This window comes from Protomyctophum parallelum (assembly GCF_964188405.1).
Source record: "Protomyctophum parallelum genome assembly, chromosome: 18".
Lineage (NCBI taxonomy): Eukaryota > Metazoa > Chordata > Actinopteri > Myctophiformes > Myctophidae > Protomyctophum > Protomyctophum parallelum.
In genome coordinates, this window is record NC_139716.1 from 35,117,677 (window position 1) to 35,137,175 (window position 19,499).

Below are 19,499 nucleotides of genomic sequence, written 5' to 3' on the forward strand. Positions count from 1 at the left end.
GAATCGCCTATGGTGAAAATGAATGGAGAACCATTTCCTGGGCCTCTCGTTGTTCTGAAAGGGGGAGGGACTGCGACGCTCTATAGGTGGATGTTATGGCTACACACACACACACACACACACACACACACACACACACCTTCCGTTGTGCATGAAGGTATACGTATATAGATATGTGTGTGTGTGTGTGTGTGTGTGTGTGTGTGTGTGTGTGTGTGTGTGTGTGTGTGTGTGTGTGTGTGTGTGTGTGTGTGAGATATCCATCAGTCTTTAGCCAGGTGAAGGAGTTCATCTGTAATGGACACCTAGAGGTTTCCTTTGAACCTGTCATAGCCCACAGAACACACACACACACACACACACACACGTATGCACACGCACGCACGCACACACACACACACACACACACACACACACACACACACACACACACGTATGCATGCACGCACACACATATGCACGCACACACACACACACACACACACACACACACACACACACACAAAGGGCATAATGGTTATGAATCAGTCAGGTATAGTATGTAGCATCAAGATAATATAAAAAAGGCGAATGCATCTCGTGTGCATGTGTGTGACTGTGCACATACAGTATATGTACTGTGCATGCGTGTGTGTGCATGCGTGTGTGTGCGTGCTGCATGTGTGTGTGTGTGTGTGAGTGTACGTACCGACATGTGGATGTACCTGTCTATAGTACTGTGAACATACATAGCCTACTGTACCTCGCTCTAAGCCCTCACGAAAACGGGCCGACCCAGTTGTCTTCCATTATTTAGAATCCGGAATAATCATTTGTCTGATTCACGCCGGCCCAACTGTGTTTACAACATTTGTCTTAATTAAGTCTGTTCTGTTTCCCAGGAGGAATTATGAGTCTGACTAAGTGACTGTGTGCTGCCATGTTTACATTGTCCACTAGAGGGACTTGGTGAGAGAGGACGGGGAATCAAATGAAATATACTAGTGGGTATGTACTTAAGGTACCAAAAGTAAAAGTATTCATTATGCATAACGTCCCATTTCAGGTTTTCAAATGTATAAAACTCTATTTAAAATAGCAAGATCAAAAGCTCACAATGTGTTGTGACGTTTTCAGTACAGTAAATGCAGTTAATGCACTTAGTTACTTATTTGGTGAATAGTGAGTTTTATGCATGAAGACGCGATGCCGACAGGATGGAGGGATGATGGAGGGATGATGACAGAAAGAGATGGAGACAGTGGGAGGGAGAGGAAGGAAGGAAGGAAGGAAGGAAGGAAGGAAGGAAGGAAGGAAGGAAGGAAGGAAGGAAGGAAGGAAGGAAGGAAGGAAGGAAGGAAGGAAGGAAGGAAGGAAGGAAGGAAGGAAGGAAGGAAGGAAGGAAGGAAGGAAGGAAGGAAGGAAGGAAGGAAGGAAGGAAGGAAGGAAGGAAGGAAGGAAGGAAGGAAGAGGGAATTGAAGGAGACACCACATTAATCACTCATAAAATCCTCAGTTGTGTTGTTACCCATAGAGGGCAACACACACACACACACACACACACACACACACACACACACACACACACACACAGCTCCATCCCTCACTCTGTATCTGTCTTTCATGTCTCCTGTAACGTGCTTTCGTCTCCTCTCCTCTGTTCACCGCATTCGTTCCTTCCTGGTCTGCCCCCGCCCACGTCTCTCTCCTACTCTCTCTCCTATTCTATCCTATCCTATCCTCGTCCTTCACCCTTTTCCTTTTGGACGTTCTCCTCCGCTTGTCTTGCTCTGCTCTTCTCCCTCCCTCCCTCTCGCTGTCTCCTCTTGCCCTGCAGTGCTATATAGTCCAACTTGTTCATGTAGTACAGTAAGTCACCGTCGCAGTAAGCTTGTAGATCTGCTATTTCGAAATGGCCAATGCATTATACGATTAAAGGAGTTTCAAATTATTTCGACGCGATGTTAACAACTTTTGCCGGGGACGCCCTTATTAGGGACCTCTTGGTGGGCGGACACCACTTTGAGAACCACTGCTCTAGCCGCATCCCCCCCCCCCCCCCCCCCACTCTAGTCTTTTTTCTTTACCTCCTTTCACCTCTCCCCCCAACCCCATATACGCTGTCCGAGCAGGGGCCGTCCAGCAGTATATATGCCACATTCCAGAGCGGACAGCGGAATACCACCCCCCTCACCGCCACCCCCACGCCCCCCGGTAGCCAATCGGGAGCCCCCTAGTGAGTCCGTCATTCCCTTGGCTGCACTGCTGGCTTTAGAACTCAACGACAACAATGACGGGGCTCATTCACAAGTACCGGGCTGTAACATTCCACGCATGCGGTTACAACCTGTACGCCGCTATACCTCTCGCACACACACACACACACACACACACACACACACACACACACACACACACACACACACACACACACACACACACACACACACAGCCCACAGAACTTCACACAAACCTTGGGGTGGATTTCGTCACCGTCTGGCTGCAATTTATATTTCATTTCATATACTGTATATATATATATATATATATATATCGGGTATATAAAAAACGAATGCCCTATTTACAAACTGACACGACGCATTGTGAGCTTGTAAATCTGCTATTATCAAATGGTTGAAATGTATACAGGGCAAAAGTGGTTATTGTATGTTTTGTAATAATACAGTAATCAAAACCTACAAAGTAACTATAGTAACTAAAGTTTTCAAATAAATGTAGTGGAGTCAAAGTACAACATTTGCCTCTGAGATGTAGTGGATTAGAAGTAAAAGTACTGGAAATTGGAAATACTCAATTAAAGTATAAATAACTCAAAATTGTACTTAAGTACAGTACTTAGTTGCTTTCCACCACTGCCGTTTTGGACATACAAGGCTTCCACCTGAGAGCGGCAGTTTGTAGCAACATATTGGGGTCGGTTTTGACACCAGGAGGACATCTCTCTGCTTAGCATCTTGAAAAATGCCAAGAGATGGAGGTTGTAATGTTTAAAATGCCAAGAGATGGAGGTTTTAATGTTTAAAATGCTAAGAGATGGAGGTTGTAATGTTTAAAATGCCAAGAGATGGAGGTTGTAATGTTTAAAATGCTAAGAGATGGAGGTTGTAATGTTTAAAATGCTAAGAGATGGAGGTTGTAATGTTTAAAATGCCAAGAGATGGAGGTTGTAATGTTTAAAATGCTCAGAGATGGAGGTTGTAATGTTTAAAATGCTAAGAGATGGAGGTTTTAATGTTTAAAATGCTAAGAGATGGAGGTTGTAATGTTTAAAATGCTAAGAGATGGAGGTTGTAATGTTTAAAATGCTAAGAGATGGAGGTTGTAATGTTTAAAATGCTCAGAGATGGAGGTTGTAATGTTTAAAATGCTAAGAGATGGAGGTTTTAATGTTTAAAATGCTAAGAGATGGAGGTTTTAATGTTTAAAATGCTAAGAGATGGAGGTTGTAATGTTTAAAATGCTCAGAGATGGAGGTTGTAATGTTTAAAATGCTAAGAGATGGAGGTTGTAATGTTTCCATTGTGTGTTATCAACAACCACCAGTGTCGAATGTCAACTTGGGGTTGATCTGTCCCTAAGTTCTGTCTTCTGCTGCTGTTGTTGTTTTTAATGAATGAATCTTATGGGCTCAGTAACTGCATGGCTGATGATAATTATTGAAATCTCCTGAATCACACTGATGATTCCCAATTGAAACATTTGTAGTACTAACAGGCAACTCATAAACCTATGCAGTTAGCAAGTTCCACAAAACATTAACAACAGGAGTTATCATTCATTCACGCTCGCACAAGCGCGCGAGCACAGTAGCACACACATATGCGTGCACACGCGCATGCACACACACACACACACACACACACACACACACACACACACACACACACACACACACACACACACACACACACACACACACACACACATTCCCTTATCAACCAGGAAGATCTGTAGACATTGACAATGAAGGTGATGATGATAGCAACTTAGATCTCCTTATTTGTACACAGATTACAGACAGATAGTGTGCAATGGAAGTTAGAGACAGAAAGCATTATATTCAACAAAAGCATTGGTCAGGATTTATACGAGGAGGTAATGGAAAACATTTACACAAAAGCTTGCCGGAATGATATTCTGTTCACCCCCTGTTAGCTCCAGACCTAGCTGACGCACCCCTACATGGAAATTAAATATATGAACATATATTTTTTTATATGAAACAGAAATATTATTCGAAATTGTCCGCCTGCATATGCTGCATTAGCTATATAGACATATATTTCCTATATGTGCATATCCATATATATGCACCTACTGTATTAACCTGAATATGGCATATATGCTTCATATACTTGCCATATATTGGCATAATATGTTCATATATTTAAAATAACACCATAGCACCACCATTAGCCTTTTCATGTCACGCACCCCCTAGAAGGCGCTCGCGCACCACTGAGGGCGCCATTTGGGAATCCCTGACATGTTAGTGCTTCTCAAATGTTTTATTTCAAAGACGCTGATAACTCGGAAGAGAGCGTATATAGGCGTCAAATGGAATCGGGTCCATTTGGTTCCATGCGCGCACTCTCAATAGTTACAGGGAAGATCCATTTGGAACCCCAAGGAGGGTCCCTGAACCCCACTTTGAGAACCACACTGCTCTATTTCATGTGATCATCCTCAACCATTACAGGCTACTAAACTCCTGAATGAACATGCCTTGCAGTGGGCGTGGCCACCCGAATCAACATGTTAAGCACGCCTCATGAATAATGTAAGTGTGTGAGTGTGAATATTCATGAGGAGGGGCAGCCAATCACGTACAATTGTGATATTACATGAAAAACGGAGATGCTTTCAAAGTTTCTTCAAAACCTCTCTCTCTCTCTCTCTCTCCTCCCCTGATTTATGAGTTTGACTCCGTGGATGAACCTAAACACCACGTTTGATTACACAGCTGCGTTGTGCAGTAAACATTAATGTAAACTTTTCGTGTGACAGTAGTCCATATTAGGCTACAAGTGATGTATACAGACAGACTGGGAAAGGTCTAAAGTCTAAACTCTAAAAGCAATAACAGTCAGCAACCTCCCTCCTTCCTGTGTGCAACTTACCAAGTTTTTCTCAAATGCTACAGTTTTTAAGCCCATTCACTGAACAACAGTCAGTCAGTGATGGATACAGTGTGTTACTCGTGCACTCACTGTAATATTTATCTGCAGTGCGCGGCCAGAATGAATCAATTAACGATTATGATTATGAATCCTGTGTGAGACGATTATGTGTAACCTTACCTAAACACAGCCTAATAACTTGCTGTTTCAAAGTGATGCATCTTACTGAGTTACTGACGTGCGCTAGGCTACACCTGCGGAATGGACGACACAAAGCTATAGTTAAAAGCAAATAATATGATGACAGGACAGCTCTTCCAACCCCCATATTTGTTTTTTCTCTTTCTTTCTTAATCATCAACCCCCCAAACAGACGCGTGTGACACATGCTGCAGAGGAAACGTGTGCCAGTGTGCCGCTAACTAACAAACAAAAACATGACGAAAAGAAAATAATCAAAGAGAACTAGCGCAAAGATGTTACAAATGAATATGTATTGGCTGAATAAAAAAGATCAACGCGTCGCTGATAAATAATAATAACGCGATTATCACTTCAGTTCACAGTCCGTTAACAGACCCGATTCCCCGCGCACTTGATTTGTGCCAAAGTAAAAGATGGCACCGGTTATTTTAGCCGGCATGTTCCTACAGGTTGACTTGTCTCCTGTCCTGTCCTGGCTGCTGCGTGCTGCACGTACAGCACACACGGCATCGGATCTCCGCTTTCCACGCAGCACTGAGACGCTATAGCCCCCAGTGAGAGAGAGAGACTGCTGGGTGCGTCTACCTACCCGTGCTATAGCAAGCCCTGGGCTGGGCGACTAAAGTTTTAGAAACGCGCAATAACGCGTTCATAATAGCCCCGCGATGAAGACTTGTGCGGGTGGCTATTATCCCCCCACTGCAATACAATGTCAAACTGCAAACGTGATTATTCTTAGAGCTGCGGGTAAAAAAACACTTGCTCTAAACTCGCCATTCCCTATTTAGCTATAAACTTCGACAAGTCAAACGGAGCGAGTTGCGAGACAGACACGGCCCCGGTTTGAAAACTACGCGTCCGGGCTCCGTGCGTGCGCTTTTCCCCCTTGGTAACGTGGTGGGTAATGTTTAAATAACAGTGATTATAATGTCTGGAAATGCAAAATGCAACTTACCGCAGACTCTGCCTGTTGGACCGCGATACACAGGGCTAGGAACAGCAGCAGCCCCGCGGCGAGGTGTCGCGCACTCTTCAAGCTCTGATTCATCTTCTTTCTGCACGAAATTACTGCCCGAATCCGCCTGCCGATGAGAACACTGGCTAAAACTACTCGGCACTCGCAGTCGGTGTTGCAGGACGCATTCCCCCACAACAAGTTTGCAATAAAAAAAAAAGAAAGTAAGAAAACCCGTCTGCTGTGATAGAGAGCTCCTAGGCGGAGTAGAGCTGTGGAGGACTGTAATGCTGTCCGGGCTGGTGCTAGCAGCGCTGTCTTCTGCACAGTCCTGGAAAACTTTTTCTCTCCTCGACTTGCGAACCTGCCTAGCCGGAACTACTTCCCACCCCCGGCGCAAAGATTCCGCCGCACTGACTGACACTTGCTAGCATGCTGGGCAGGCGCACGCGCACCACAGCAAGACATAAATGTTAAAGAAATAAAAAGACAAAGGAAAAACACAAATAATACAAATAATAACTTAGTATGTGCGCAAGCTTTCCACGCTGCTGTTGCGCCTTTCCAGATTCAACGGGTGGATTAACTGGATTTTGTGAGCGCAGGTTATTGGAACCTGTGCACTGGCGGATTGATCATGGTACCTTCTCGGGGTGTGATGAGGTGCTTTTTTTCCAATGCCCTAGGCTACAAGAAAAAAGGTTTGACATTAAACCTTTATTTGACATTTTCTGTAGGCCTATGTCCTGGCATGTTGCATTCCTCTCACATTATTAAAGGTCAGATATTTGCTTTTTGTGACAATTGACAGAAAGATGCTTCAGGGAGAAATGAGAGGAGGGGAAAAAAAGTGAATGAACAATTTTACTGGATTACCCATGCCCTTTATAGGGCAGGACTCAACTTAAATTGTTGGTGATGTATTCTAGTCTATCACGCATAGATCTCGTCTGGTCTATGACAGTAAAAGACTTTTCAGTTTGTAGCCTATCTAGAATGCACATTCTGCTGAATTCTGGTATATGTTCTAATTAAACTATTGATGGACAGTGGACATTATAGATCTATATGGCCATAATCGGTAGCATGACCCACTATACGGGTTTTCAACTGATTGTGAACCAGGGACCACCACCTTGACTAAGGATCAACCTGGGGACCACTGTTATGTTGTAATGCATATTACAACACAACATAGTAAAAATGGTAAATACGTGCAAGATATAGCACATGATGACATGATTATATGGGCACATTTCCTAATAATGATGACTCAATCAGGAAAGCTGGTACACGTCACCCTTCTTGAGATTCTAACTGCCTTTTCTGTGGAATTTCTTAACCTCAGACTTCCCAGTAATTCTGATAACATTGACGCACTTCCATGGAACAGTGAGTGCACAGACGTTTAGTGCACTGTTCCGTGCAAGAAAATACAAAATCTTCACTTTGCTACATTACTAAATGCATGGTCAGGGACTACATACAATACCTCCACGGACCACCAGTCAAAACTCTATATATACATTCTCTCAGTGCAGACTAAAGTCTAGCATGGGTGAAATAATAGTGAAATTAAACTGTTCTTCATTTTGCTCAGGAGTCGGGATCCCTGGAACCCTCCCAAGGACTTCTCAAATAAACTACCAATTGCAATAATAGCCTACTATTAATATAGGCTCTTATTCAAAGAGGTTTAACATTTAGCCCAAAGGGCCAGCTAATCTGTGAAATGACCTTGAGTTCAGAAATCCTATTAATACTTTACACAGTAATAATAAGGCAGACATTACATTGAAGTGAGTACATGTTAAGTTGTTGAGTTATCTTGTCTATAGAGCATGCACACTTTGCTTAATGTACAATGAAGGCCTACCAGCAGCAGAAGCTTTCAGAAGCTTTCAGACATCCAATTTCAACATTTCAAAGTCTGCTAAATACTTGCATCTATTGGTATGTGGTCTGTGGTGGAAATTTAGAATGTCATACGTGGAAAACAATTATACAATTAAATATACATATGATTGGTTAACTATTGCCTCATTTCAAGTGACCAGCAGCTGCCACCATGTCTAATTGTCTCCACCAGGCCGAAGGCATGTGGGGAGAGTATGTTTTGCACTCCGTCCGTCCGTCCGTGTGTCCGTCCGTCCGTCCGTCCGTCCGTCCGTTAGCAGCTAATCTCGGCCACCGTTAACCCGGTCGATGCCACATTTTGCACACACACTCCCTGGATGCCAACGATGAACCTCTGCCCCAAACTTTCCAGAACGGCCTGTTATAGCGCCACCAGGAGGCCGCTTTGTGCAAAACAAGTTTTTGCACAGTACACCTACAGATTTTGTCCAAACATCACGCAAATTGGTACACAGTCTCTCTACAGCCATTCAACGAAACCGCTCTTTCAGATTTCTCACACTCCATCCTGATTGGTTAAGATTGGCTTCCAAAGTTCACAGGAGTGCTCAGTTTCAAACAAAATGCTGAACACATCGCGTGATTTCCGTGAAATTGTGCACCCACATTCCCACTAGGCCGAGGACAAAATGCCACATGAACAATTTCAACTCAGCCTCAAGGTGGCGCTATAACTGGCCAAAAAGTGTTTTTACCTCTAACTGCACGGATCTGTGGATAACTTTGTATGCCAACTCCCTAGAGGCCAAGGAAAAATCTTTGTCTGGAATTTTTCACATCGGCTCTTTATAGCGCCACCAGGAGGCCGACATATGTAAAACACATTTTCTATTATTACTCCTTCAGATTTTATCCAAATTTCACGCAAATCGGTACACATCATCTCCATAGTCATGTGATCAAGACAGGTTTGTTTGATTTCTCATATTCCATCCTGATTGGCCACGATTGGCTCCTACAGTTTTCAGGAGTAGCAAATGGCCACAACTCCTCAACGCAGCGTCCGATTGCGATGAAACTGTGCATGCATATTCCCACTAGGCTGAGGAAGAATCCTGGTGGAGACCTGTGCCGATTGGCACTTTATCTAGTTAGGCCACTGTAGCTATGCACCTACCCATTCCAGAATAGAGTCATTCAACTCTCTCCATGATAGCCCATGGAGAGAGTCGAACCCACCCAAGTTGTCATGTTGTAGTTAGACCACTGTATTTGTGTAAGCTACCTCATTTAGACTCTCTGTAGTAAGGTGCCACATATATCCTGTTGTTACCTTTCCTCCCAATCCAAGGAAGGACATGCTTAGTATGATCATCTGTTACTGACTGTCAATGCTATTCTTGAGTGTGTGTGAGGGAGGATAAAGAGAGAAGGATTGGGAGATGGGAGAAAAATAATTGATGGAAGAGAGGAGGATGGAAGTATGTTTGTTTGCTATGCTGTAAATTGACCGGAGATATGAAAATAAAGAACGGAGCCTGAAACTATTGAGATCGAGTCCTGTGTCCTGATATCCTTCACTCTGCTGAGATCGTGATATTGATAAATGCTCCTACAGGTCACTCAGGACATCTGCAATAATCGTGTAGGCTATACTAGTGTGCTTATGACTATATGAAAGAGGACCCAGGATAGAATCTTGAGAAACTCCACAGCTAAGGACTTCACGAGGCAACACTTATAACAACAATTAAAACGTACAGTATATCTGTATTTCCCTCATAAGATTCACAGGAAATATCACCTGGGCACGGAGCTGACTGTTGACTATGTATCATGGTCTGCTGCTTGCTTGGATAATAATAAACTTGGAACTTTTTAGCCAATTATATGGTTGAACTTTGAAGTCATACAAACACGGTCGCCCCAAAATATGCTCGCCACCAGGTATTCCTAAACGTAACCTGGGTAAAACTATATGCATATAAACTTAACCTTATTACTAAATGTAATAATATACGGTCATCTACGTCATTTTCGCTATCCAGCAATTCCAGCTTGCAGATTTGTGGGAGTTAAACTGCAGCCATGGAACATTGGAGTCAATGAGGGCCAGGTGGACTAACTAGGTGGACTATTTCAACTTCAACCTTTGTGGAATATACTCATATACTAATAAAAGTAGACATGTCACACATTGGTTCTTCTGCTGTGTTGCTTTTCGACGTGTACACTGTATAAGTTTATTGAGCTATCTAAAGAGCACAAAGTAAGTTTCTGCACGTTCCGCAAGAATCGCAAGACTGCCACTATAGGCTCGACTTGGCTTGGCTCGAGTGTAGAAGGAGTATGCATGGCCTAGTGTGGACGTATATACTGTAGTGTAGATTAGAAGAAGTGTAAGAGAAAGGAATCTGTGTAAAAAACAAAAAGTCAGTGCTGTCTTTCTCTGTTTACGCGCCCGAGTCAGTCAAACATCCCGATGTCCTCTCTCTCCATCTCCGTCTCTAGGACAATCGGGTTTGCCTGACAACCAAATCTTGCGATACTGCCGAGCTAGAAACGATGCATACTGTACCACTGTATATAGACACAGTGTGCACATTGAATAACAAGGTTAGAAAACTATCTGTGATATGTCTTCTTTTATATTTCCTGAACCGATTAACTGACGATGGTCCCAATCGTTCAGATAGTGTTTGTTCACAAGCTGGTCCCGCCGGCAGTCATAGAATCCAATGTATTTCACCAAACTTCCGGATGCAGTTTTTCCTCCCATGCCCATCAATGGCACCTGACTGAACTGTGGACTGACTGTATAACTTCTTCTATCATATATTGAACTTAACCTCAGTAAAACTATGCCTAATCCTAAACTTACTCCTAATCTTAACCTCAGTGAAACAAATACAAGAATACCAGAACTGCTGGGGGCGAGCGGTCTGCGGAAAAAAATGGGAGCGTTCTGGATACTACTGTGATCAACATTTTAATAAAGACAATACTAAAGTGAAACACAAAAACACAACATAGGCCATCATTGTTCCAAGAAGTATATTCTTATACAGCTTCTGCAAGTTTAAAATGGATTGTAGGCCTATGTCTGCAATGTCTGCAACTCTCTTTTCTATTTTTCCATGCATGGGAATAATGCTAACAATTTAATGCATTTTATCTTGTTCAACTTAGGCTATATTACTTTGTATTTAGGCAATTGATCTATTACTGTTCACCAATGCTTTGCTTACAGAATATCAAGCAATTAAAGAAAAATAAAATGACATTAGTATACATAAAACAAAATAAGTTGTGTTTTAAAGGAAATATACGAGTGGCAGCAGCAGACCAGCAGTTTTCTGGAAGTTTGTTCCAGATATGTGGTGCATAAAAATGAAATGCTGCTTCCCAACATTAATGTTTGGTTGTAGGGACATAAATTAGGCCTTTCCCAGATGACCTGCAGAGGTCTGGATGGTTCACGATGTCACACAAGATATACATCGCTCATAACTTCAAAACCTTCTCAAGGTTTTGAGTTTTGTGCAGGTATGTGTATGTGTTTTGATTGATTTATACTTTAATATTAATTTGATAACAGTTTGCCGAAAAAAGCACACGAAAGTAGGCCTACAGTTCATATAAGGTCTGGCCTGCTAAGAGGATTTTAAACCCAAGAAAGCCTATGGCTTGTTTCCATTGGGGTCCTTCATACTCACGTGTGTGTGTGTGTGTGTGTGTGTGTGTGTGTGTGTGTGTGTGTGTGTGTGTGTGTGTGTGTGTGTGTGTGTGTCGCGCGCACACACTGAACTGCTGGCAACAAGTAGTGCCACGATAGGTACTGGAGGGGCTGAAGAATGACAGGGTGCGTTGGCTGGCCCCTCCCCTCCAGCTCCTCTCGTATGCTGCAGAACAGTCAGGGCGCCTGAGAGAGCTCTGACCGGGACAGCAGCGCTTTGAATTGCCCCACTGAACCCTTTGGTGAGTTGAACATATAATAAACCTTCTCGTTCAGTCTATTATAGCGCACAGGGGGGGGAAACGACAAAACACGCCGAATTGACGTTACGAATCGTAGCGAATACATTTGTTTTGGAGGAAAAGGGTGTACTCGTTGACAAGAACTACTTTCTCTCTCTCTCTCTCTGTTTCTCTCCTCCGGTGGTTAGGTGAGAAGCGGCGCTTGGAGCCGTCGATGAGCCGCCTGTGAGGTGCACACCAGCGGCTTCTGAAGAACCTGCGTTCCCCCCTAGAGCTCACCAAGACACCACGACACAGCCGAGGGAGACAACATGAAGCTTTCGTAAGTTCGTTCGTTGCATATGATAAAAAAAACTTTTTTAAACATTAACGCTGTCTCTAAAGGTTGCCTACTACGACTTTCGAGACACTTGTGTCTTTTTTATTATTGTTTTTAAAAACCCCGTCTTGTATTTGGACGCATGAGTGTCGCTGTTAAGTGTTTATTTCTTCCCCCGGCAGGGTCTGTGTGATAGCCGTGCTGGCCGTGCTGCTGCTGGTGAAGAGTACACACGGAGTAAGTCACATTTTGTTTATTGTTTCGCTACTTCAGAAATGAAGTGGCTCTCCACTTTGGTTTATTGCATTTTGTTGACGCGGTAAAAATGACCACATTGCAATTTTTAATTCGCTACAGGCTACATGCATGTGTTGCGCGCAACATTGCATTGACTCAGGAGGAAATACACACAAAAAATATTTAGTTGATTGAAATCAGTTGGTAGACTACTGGGAAGGGAAGACTAGCCTACTCCAAAGTGTATGTTTGAAGTTGAACGCTATTTATTGTGTTTAGGTTAGGCTAGACTGAAGTCTCGGTATTCTAGAAGCCGAATGTTGCACAGACGCTCGTGCTGTCTCTCATTCCAACACAAGACAGCCAGGCTCTCTTGCACGGTGCACCCTCCGGTGCAGGGCAGGCACTGAGGCAGCGCCGAGACAGACTCCAACATGCCTGCCTCGCTGCAACATTTTATTATAGACCTTCAGGAACACGCCGGTGCGTCTTTGGAATGTTTTTGCATTGCAATGTGATACTGTATTTTACAGTGGCAATATTGTGCGACTTTATCACTTATAGAAAATAGAAACCTGAAATTGTTGTATTTTCCATGCGCATTGGCCAGAGCTAATGAGAGGAATTAGCATTTTTGTAAATGCACACAGACTTATTTTATGCTTAGCTCAAGGCTATAAAAGTATGGAGTATGGACAGCTATTCAAGTGGGCCCGCTCTGAATCGTATGCAGCGCTAACCCCGCCCCCTCGTTGAATATTCACAAGATCATTATTATTATTATAGAAGCATGTGCTTTTTTAGACCACACCTAAGAAATCACCATCATCAGACAGTAAACCTGGACACGAGTCTCACACCTGTTGCTCTAAATTAGGGGCTGGAGGCCTTGCAATTTCAAAATATATACCTAATTTTAAATGTAAACTTGATTTCCATGTCATAATGTTCTCCCACTCAGGCTTTTATTTTATTTTAATTGTTTATCATGAATAGACTATAAGCTAGGCCTAGGCTACATGTACACTGGCATGGTTCAATTTGAAGTATACATCTATTTGTTGTTCTATTTCATTACTCTTAACAGGTGTTTTCAGCTATAACTGCAGATGTGTGTGATTATGCCAATACTTTGGCAATGTTAATTATGTGTTAATTGTCTGTAAATAATAGTTAAATGCAATATTGAATTGCGTACTGTTGTATCCTCATTGTAAAATGCTTTCCCAATGGTACTATCTTTCTGCGCTAATTTGTATTTAGTGTTCATTACACCTGAGGTAGGCTATATTTGCAATTGCTGTTCTACAACCCCTGCTTACTCTGCAAATGGCCACTCATACTAACATCAGAATGTAATGCAGGAGGGATCTGAAGCAAAATAACACTTTGTTGGCACATCCTCCTCGCGTTAGCTCTCCCGATTGATTGTCTGACTCAGTCTTGTCACTCAGTCAACAGTAACACTTGTATGCGATTTCCCCAAGCATTCGGCCTCAAAACCCCAGCCCAGTCATTGTGATATTGTTTGAATGTGCAGAGTGATCATGGAGGGTTGGCGGGATGGGGTGGGGTGGCTGGGGGAGGGGGGGCTCAGGTTGTAACCTTTTCCGTCCACCAGTCTACAGCTCGCCAACACGGACGGTATGCTTAATGCTTATTGATGTGGTTGATGTGGCTCGCATGGGTGAGCCTCATAAACCTTTAGGCCTTGCTGTCAGCACGAATCTGAAGTCCTGCACATATGTACGTACAGTACACAGGATATTGGGTGAATCAAAATCAGCGCTCCTCAAAACATTGGCGTGGGAATGACATGCACATATTTTGATTGATTGAATACTTTATTAACTATTGTTAACGGTGCAGGTAGTACAGTCAGAAGTTATTCTAAAAGTATAACACAAAAAGCCCCAGGGGCAAGATGATTCATCTTGAACAAGTTGATCAGCCTGGTATTGCACCCTCAACCCTCCATATAGAGTAAGAATTAGAATGTGAATTCAGCACTTTGGAGGATGTCATCGAAGGTGTTAATGCCTTGCTTAAATACGTTCAACTACATTTCGAATCAAAGCCCTACCACTGAGCTACACTGGGAATTAACCCCCTAACCTGGCAGCGTTGACGCCTTGCTCAACCCACTGAGTTACACAGGGGATATAACCCCTGACCCTGGCAGTGATAATGCCTTGCTCAATCCATTGAGGTACCTAAGGAATTCAACCCCTAACCCTGGCATGTGTGTTAATGTCTTGTTCAACGCATTGAGTTACCCAGGGAATTAAACCCTTAACCCTGGTGTTAATGCCTTGCTCAATCCATTCATGTACCTAGGGAATTAAACTCCTAACCTTGGCAATGACTGCTGATGACAAAGGTTCTCAAACATTTCTGTGTGAACCCAAATTGATACATATTTAGACACAGACCTATATTTGAAAATATTTTGTGGCAGGAAACCCCATAAGATTATTAGGAAAACAATCCAAACCCTTTGAAAATAGCAGATCTACAAGCTCAGAACGCATCGCATCAGCTTGTAGACCCCACTTTGAGAAGCGCTGATCTGGCAGACAGCCATGGAAGGCTTTAAACCTTCATTGACTGGAGTCCCCCAGGGTTTTATACTATATACTCCATATATACTCCCCCCCCCCTTTGCCTTTAAACATCTGTTCTTTTCACAGAACGTTTCCCCCAGAATAGGGACACCGGGGTTCATGTGGTTAATGTCACCCAGTGGCTGTCAGTGCCTCCTGGCAGTCAAATGGAACACGACCCATCAAGATGAATTCACTTGATCTCCCACCTTCCATTTTCTTATTGTTCACATGGTTTGTGTCTGCGCGTACGTGTGTGTGTGTGAGTGTGTGCCTGCCTGTGCACGTCGGGGGTCAGTGTCTAGTGGGTGTGTGAGTGAGTGAGTGACAGACAAATTAATGACTTCACTGCGTGGGCTACAAAATGCTGGGTCATGGTAACCAAGGTAACCCCACCCCCCCACCCCTTATCCTCTTACATGCTACTGTATGATGATAACGGGCCCTATAATTCTTCTAGGGTTATCAGCAGATATGACCCCCCCCCCCACACACACCTACCTCTTATCCTATCTCACCCTAAATAAAAAGAGATGACAGTTTAGGCAGTTTTACAGGGCAGTAAAAAGTAATTTGGGATATGTCACTGATACACTGTGGGGCTTTCATATAGGAAGCATACATTGAATGGAATGTCATATGTCGTCATATGACATTGATTGATGGCACCCGGAGGCATTTTCTGCAGAACACGGTGCTATACATTTATAGTTAATGAGGATTATGAATATTTCACTCGACTTCACATTGCCTGTTGCTTAGACACCCACTGTAGAGTTTCACTAGTTTGTTGTAGTCTGGTGCAGTTCATAGTGTGGTATTTCAGAACACGCACGCACGCACACACACGCAACTACACGCAGGCAGAAGAAAAACTAGTGTAATGACAGATACAGCTGTTGGCACCAGGCAAACTTCACACACAGGAGAGGAGAGGAGTGTAGAAGAGAGGGCGATGGAGGGAGGACAGCCCTGTATAGGAAAAGAGAGGAAGGAGCCAAAAGTTGTGTAGATAAACAGTATATTATATAGTTTTTGTTACGTTCTGTACCTCAAGACGCCATGGACTGGGTGAAACTGTACCTAAAAAATGAAGATCCCAGATGTTTATATTTTATTCATTGTTTTACCCAGGTAGCGTTATTCCTATGCACGACCGTTGGAATGGTATGTCAGTGAGAACTTTGAGAAGTACTGAGAACTCCCTCATGCAGGCATGGCAGTGTGAATGACTAGACAGTACAATCATGTTTAGTGTGTGAGAGAAATAGGCCCCCATGCTTTCGCTGTGCGCGCGTGTGCGTCTGTATGATGTGACTGTGATCGTACATTTCCACAAATCATGAATGTCAGAATGCTCTATCTCTCTCTCTCTCTCTGTCTGTCTCTGTCTCTCATACGTATGTAAGTGGGTGAATTCCAGCAGAGCCTGGTAGGACATGTCACTCCTCCCTGCTGGTGGAACCCTGCATGCTTTAGTCTGTTCTTTCTTATCCCTGGGAGGAGAATTCAGATGTCATACCAGCAACAGTAGTTCAGGTTCACTGAAGCGTAACGGTCAAGAACCAAACCAAGATAAATAAAAGGCATGAAAAAAAATCCGAATTAAGATCAAGCATCTAGCATCCTCCTCATCCCCCCCCCCCCCCTCTGCAACCACCTCCAGGCTGTCAAGTTTATCACAATGAATGCCATCTGGTGGACAAATGTGGTGGCGCTTAGGTGATGAGAAGCAATTTTAGTATGATGACGTGCATCCGGTTTGTCGCCATCTTGCATGCTAATAGCAATAGCGCCAATGCTATAGCGAGCTAAGGCGAGGAACATTTCTTAATTCTCCAGAAAACGGCAATATTCCAATCGCGATCACCGGAAAATCAGAAATGAGTGTGGAAAGGCCGTGGCTAATACAGAAGCTAACGCAGTGCAGGCGAGACCCTAGCAACCGTGGCTAGCAACTGGAAAATGTGTTAACTACCCAACTGCAGACCTACACCACCAGCTTGTTCACTTTGTTAGCATCCCGTGTATTGATGTTGCCTCCCCCGGCATGCCACAGCAAAGCAGCGGAGGACACTTTGTGGATAACCAGTCTATCCCCCCCTGAACGTCCATCACTCCATCCTCTGCTGCTGTAAGCCAGGCAGCTCTTCACTTAATTTGTGGTTTGCTTTTGATTTGCGAGCAGTTCTCTCCCCCCCAGGGTATTCCTGTGTGTGTGTGTGTGTGTTTGTTATGTGTATGTGTGTGTGTGTGAGTGTGTGTGGTCGTTAATCTGGGGACAGTTTTTTTATTTACTGTCTTTAAGAGTTAGGGTTTGGGGTTAATTTACTGTCATCAAGAGTTAGGGTTTGGGGTTAATTTACTGTCTTCGAGAGTTGGGGTTTGGGGTGAGATTTGTGATTTGTGCATGCGTGTGCGAGCATCTATTTTCCCCATAAATTAGCATGACATCTGTAATTCTGCACCCTGTTTGTGATGGTTAATTTGTGTGTGAGTGTGTGTCTTGTGTTTTTGCTAAATTATGATTTTGGTGAAAAGGAAAAGAGCGGCCTCCTAGGAAAATATATTCTCACAATGTTCCCAAAGTAAAACCACTGCTGTGTGTGTGTGTGTTTGATCTCCGTGTGTCATGTTGTTCTGTCCAGTCAGTGGTCCAGGCCAGATGTCTCTGTCCCTTCATTCTTTCTGTCTGTCTGTCTGTCTGTCTGTCTGTCTGTCTGTCTCCCATTTCTCCGATTCATTGATTGTTTTCCAGAGTTGGGTGTAACGAGTAACGGAATATTTCGTTACTGAAACGACACCACTTTGGTCGGTAACGAGTAATATAACGACACTACTCCAAAATTGATAATCACACTACAGTTACTGGTCGCTGCAGCGCTGCAGTTACTTGTTACTTAATTGCGTCATGTGGCTGCTTTCAGCAGTGTTGCTTTGGACTTGGATAATAATGCACACAACGGAGAATCGGAGATGAGTTGAACATGAACAGTAATGGTGTGCTGGAGTCGCGGACTAGAACATGTCAAACCGGTGTCAGATCAGCAGCAGCACAGCACTTTTCGTTACTGTCGTGGACTCGTTGGGTGGCCAGACGTCCGGTTTTAGACCCACCTGTCCTCCTCCCACCTCACACATCATTGTCTGTTTCTTTTGTGATATAGCCTACAGTGCTTGTGTCATAACTGTCATTTACGTCGTCTCTGTATTAAAATCTCCGCAGCAGCACTGCTCTGCTCCACAGTCCACACAGCGAGCCAGTCTCCCACTGTCACAGAGACGGAGCAGACGTTGGGGTGTTGCCATGTCCGCTTATTATAAGCGACTTTGGGATTGTTTTATAATGGCCTAGTCAGGCTTCTTTTGGGCTTGTTTTCATAGACATGGCTGCATGCTTGTTTCTCTTCCAAAACCTGGCAACACTGCCAGCTGGGAGGGTCGGTTTGTTTGTTGTAGAATGTGTGCTCTCAGAGTCACAATCACTAGTTAGATAATGCAGAGATGAATAAACCAAATTTGCCGACATGAAAAACTACATTTAATGAGCATGGAGCAGGGAACTCCACATCATAAAGAAAGGGATCCTAAAGCATTGTGAACATATAGGCTACTGATTTCTCTCAGTCTCATTTTTTTTTAAATATATTTGATTTGACTGCTAGTGAACCACTTAAACCCTAGTGATCTATACTGCTAGTGAACCACTTAAACCCTAGTGATCTATACTGCTAGTGAACCACTTAAACCCTAGTGATCTATACTGCTAGTGAACCACTTAAACCCTAGTGATCTATACTGCTAGTGAACCACTTAAACCCTAGTGATCTATACTGCTAGTGAACCACTTAACCCTTGGAATCCCAATTTCTTTGTTTGGGTAACAAATTGGCATATTTTTAATTCATCGTTTTAACATACAAGAAAGATCTGGTGGATTGAAGAGATGTTTTTTTTTGTTCATTCATTGCAAATGTATTCTCTCGATTCGCCACCAGATGGCGGGAAAGCATCATTATGCTGATTTTGGCTAAAATAGACGGATCTTCCTAAGTCACTTCCGGTTGAACGATCAACAACATCCTGTAGTAGTTTGACCCTAGTCAATAGTTTGGCTGGTCCGGATTGCTAAGCTAATGCTATATTTTTCATAACTAAGTCAAATTAACCTCAAATCAACCCCAAAAGATCGCAAAATATCACATTTTTTACACCGACGCACATAG

The 19,499-nt window shown here is 43.4% G+C and overlaps 2 protein-coding genes across 4 annotated transcripts in view; one reads left to right on the forward strand and one right to left on the reverse strand.

Moving 5' to 3' along the window:
• Nucleotides 1-6,597, reverse strand: part of col4a5 (collagen, type IV, alpha 5 (Alport syndrome)) — a 73,795-nt gene extending 67,198 nt beyond the window's left edge. The window contains exon 1 of the mRNA XM_083788982.1: nt 6,280-6,597. Within this exon, the coding sequence (XP_083645108.1) occupies nt 6,280-6,372 (93 nt within the window). The 5' untranslated portion in view covers nt 6,373-6,597. The remainder of the gene's footprint in view (nt 1-6,279) is intronic.
• A 5,440-nt stretch (nt 6,598-12,037) lies between these two features.
• col4a6 (collagen, type IV, alpha 6) overlaps nt 12,038-19,499 on the forward strand; it is a 164,748-nt gene continuing 157,286 nt past the window's right edge. For all 3 annotated transcript variants that reach the window (XM_083788985.1, XM_083788987.1, XM_083788986.1), the window contains exons 1-3: nt 12,038-12,114; nt 12,303-12,436; nt 12,616-12,670. In XM_083788985.1, coding sequence (XP_083645111.1) covers nt 12,426-12,436; nt 12,616-12,670 — 66 coding nt within the window. In that variant the 5' untranslated portion in view covers nt 12,038-12,114; nt 12,303-12,425. The remainder of the gene's footprint in view (nt 12,115-12,302; nt 12,437-12,615; nt 12,671-19,499) is intronic.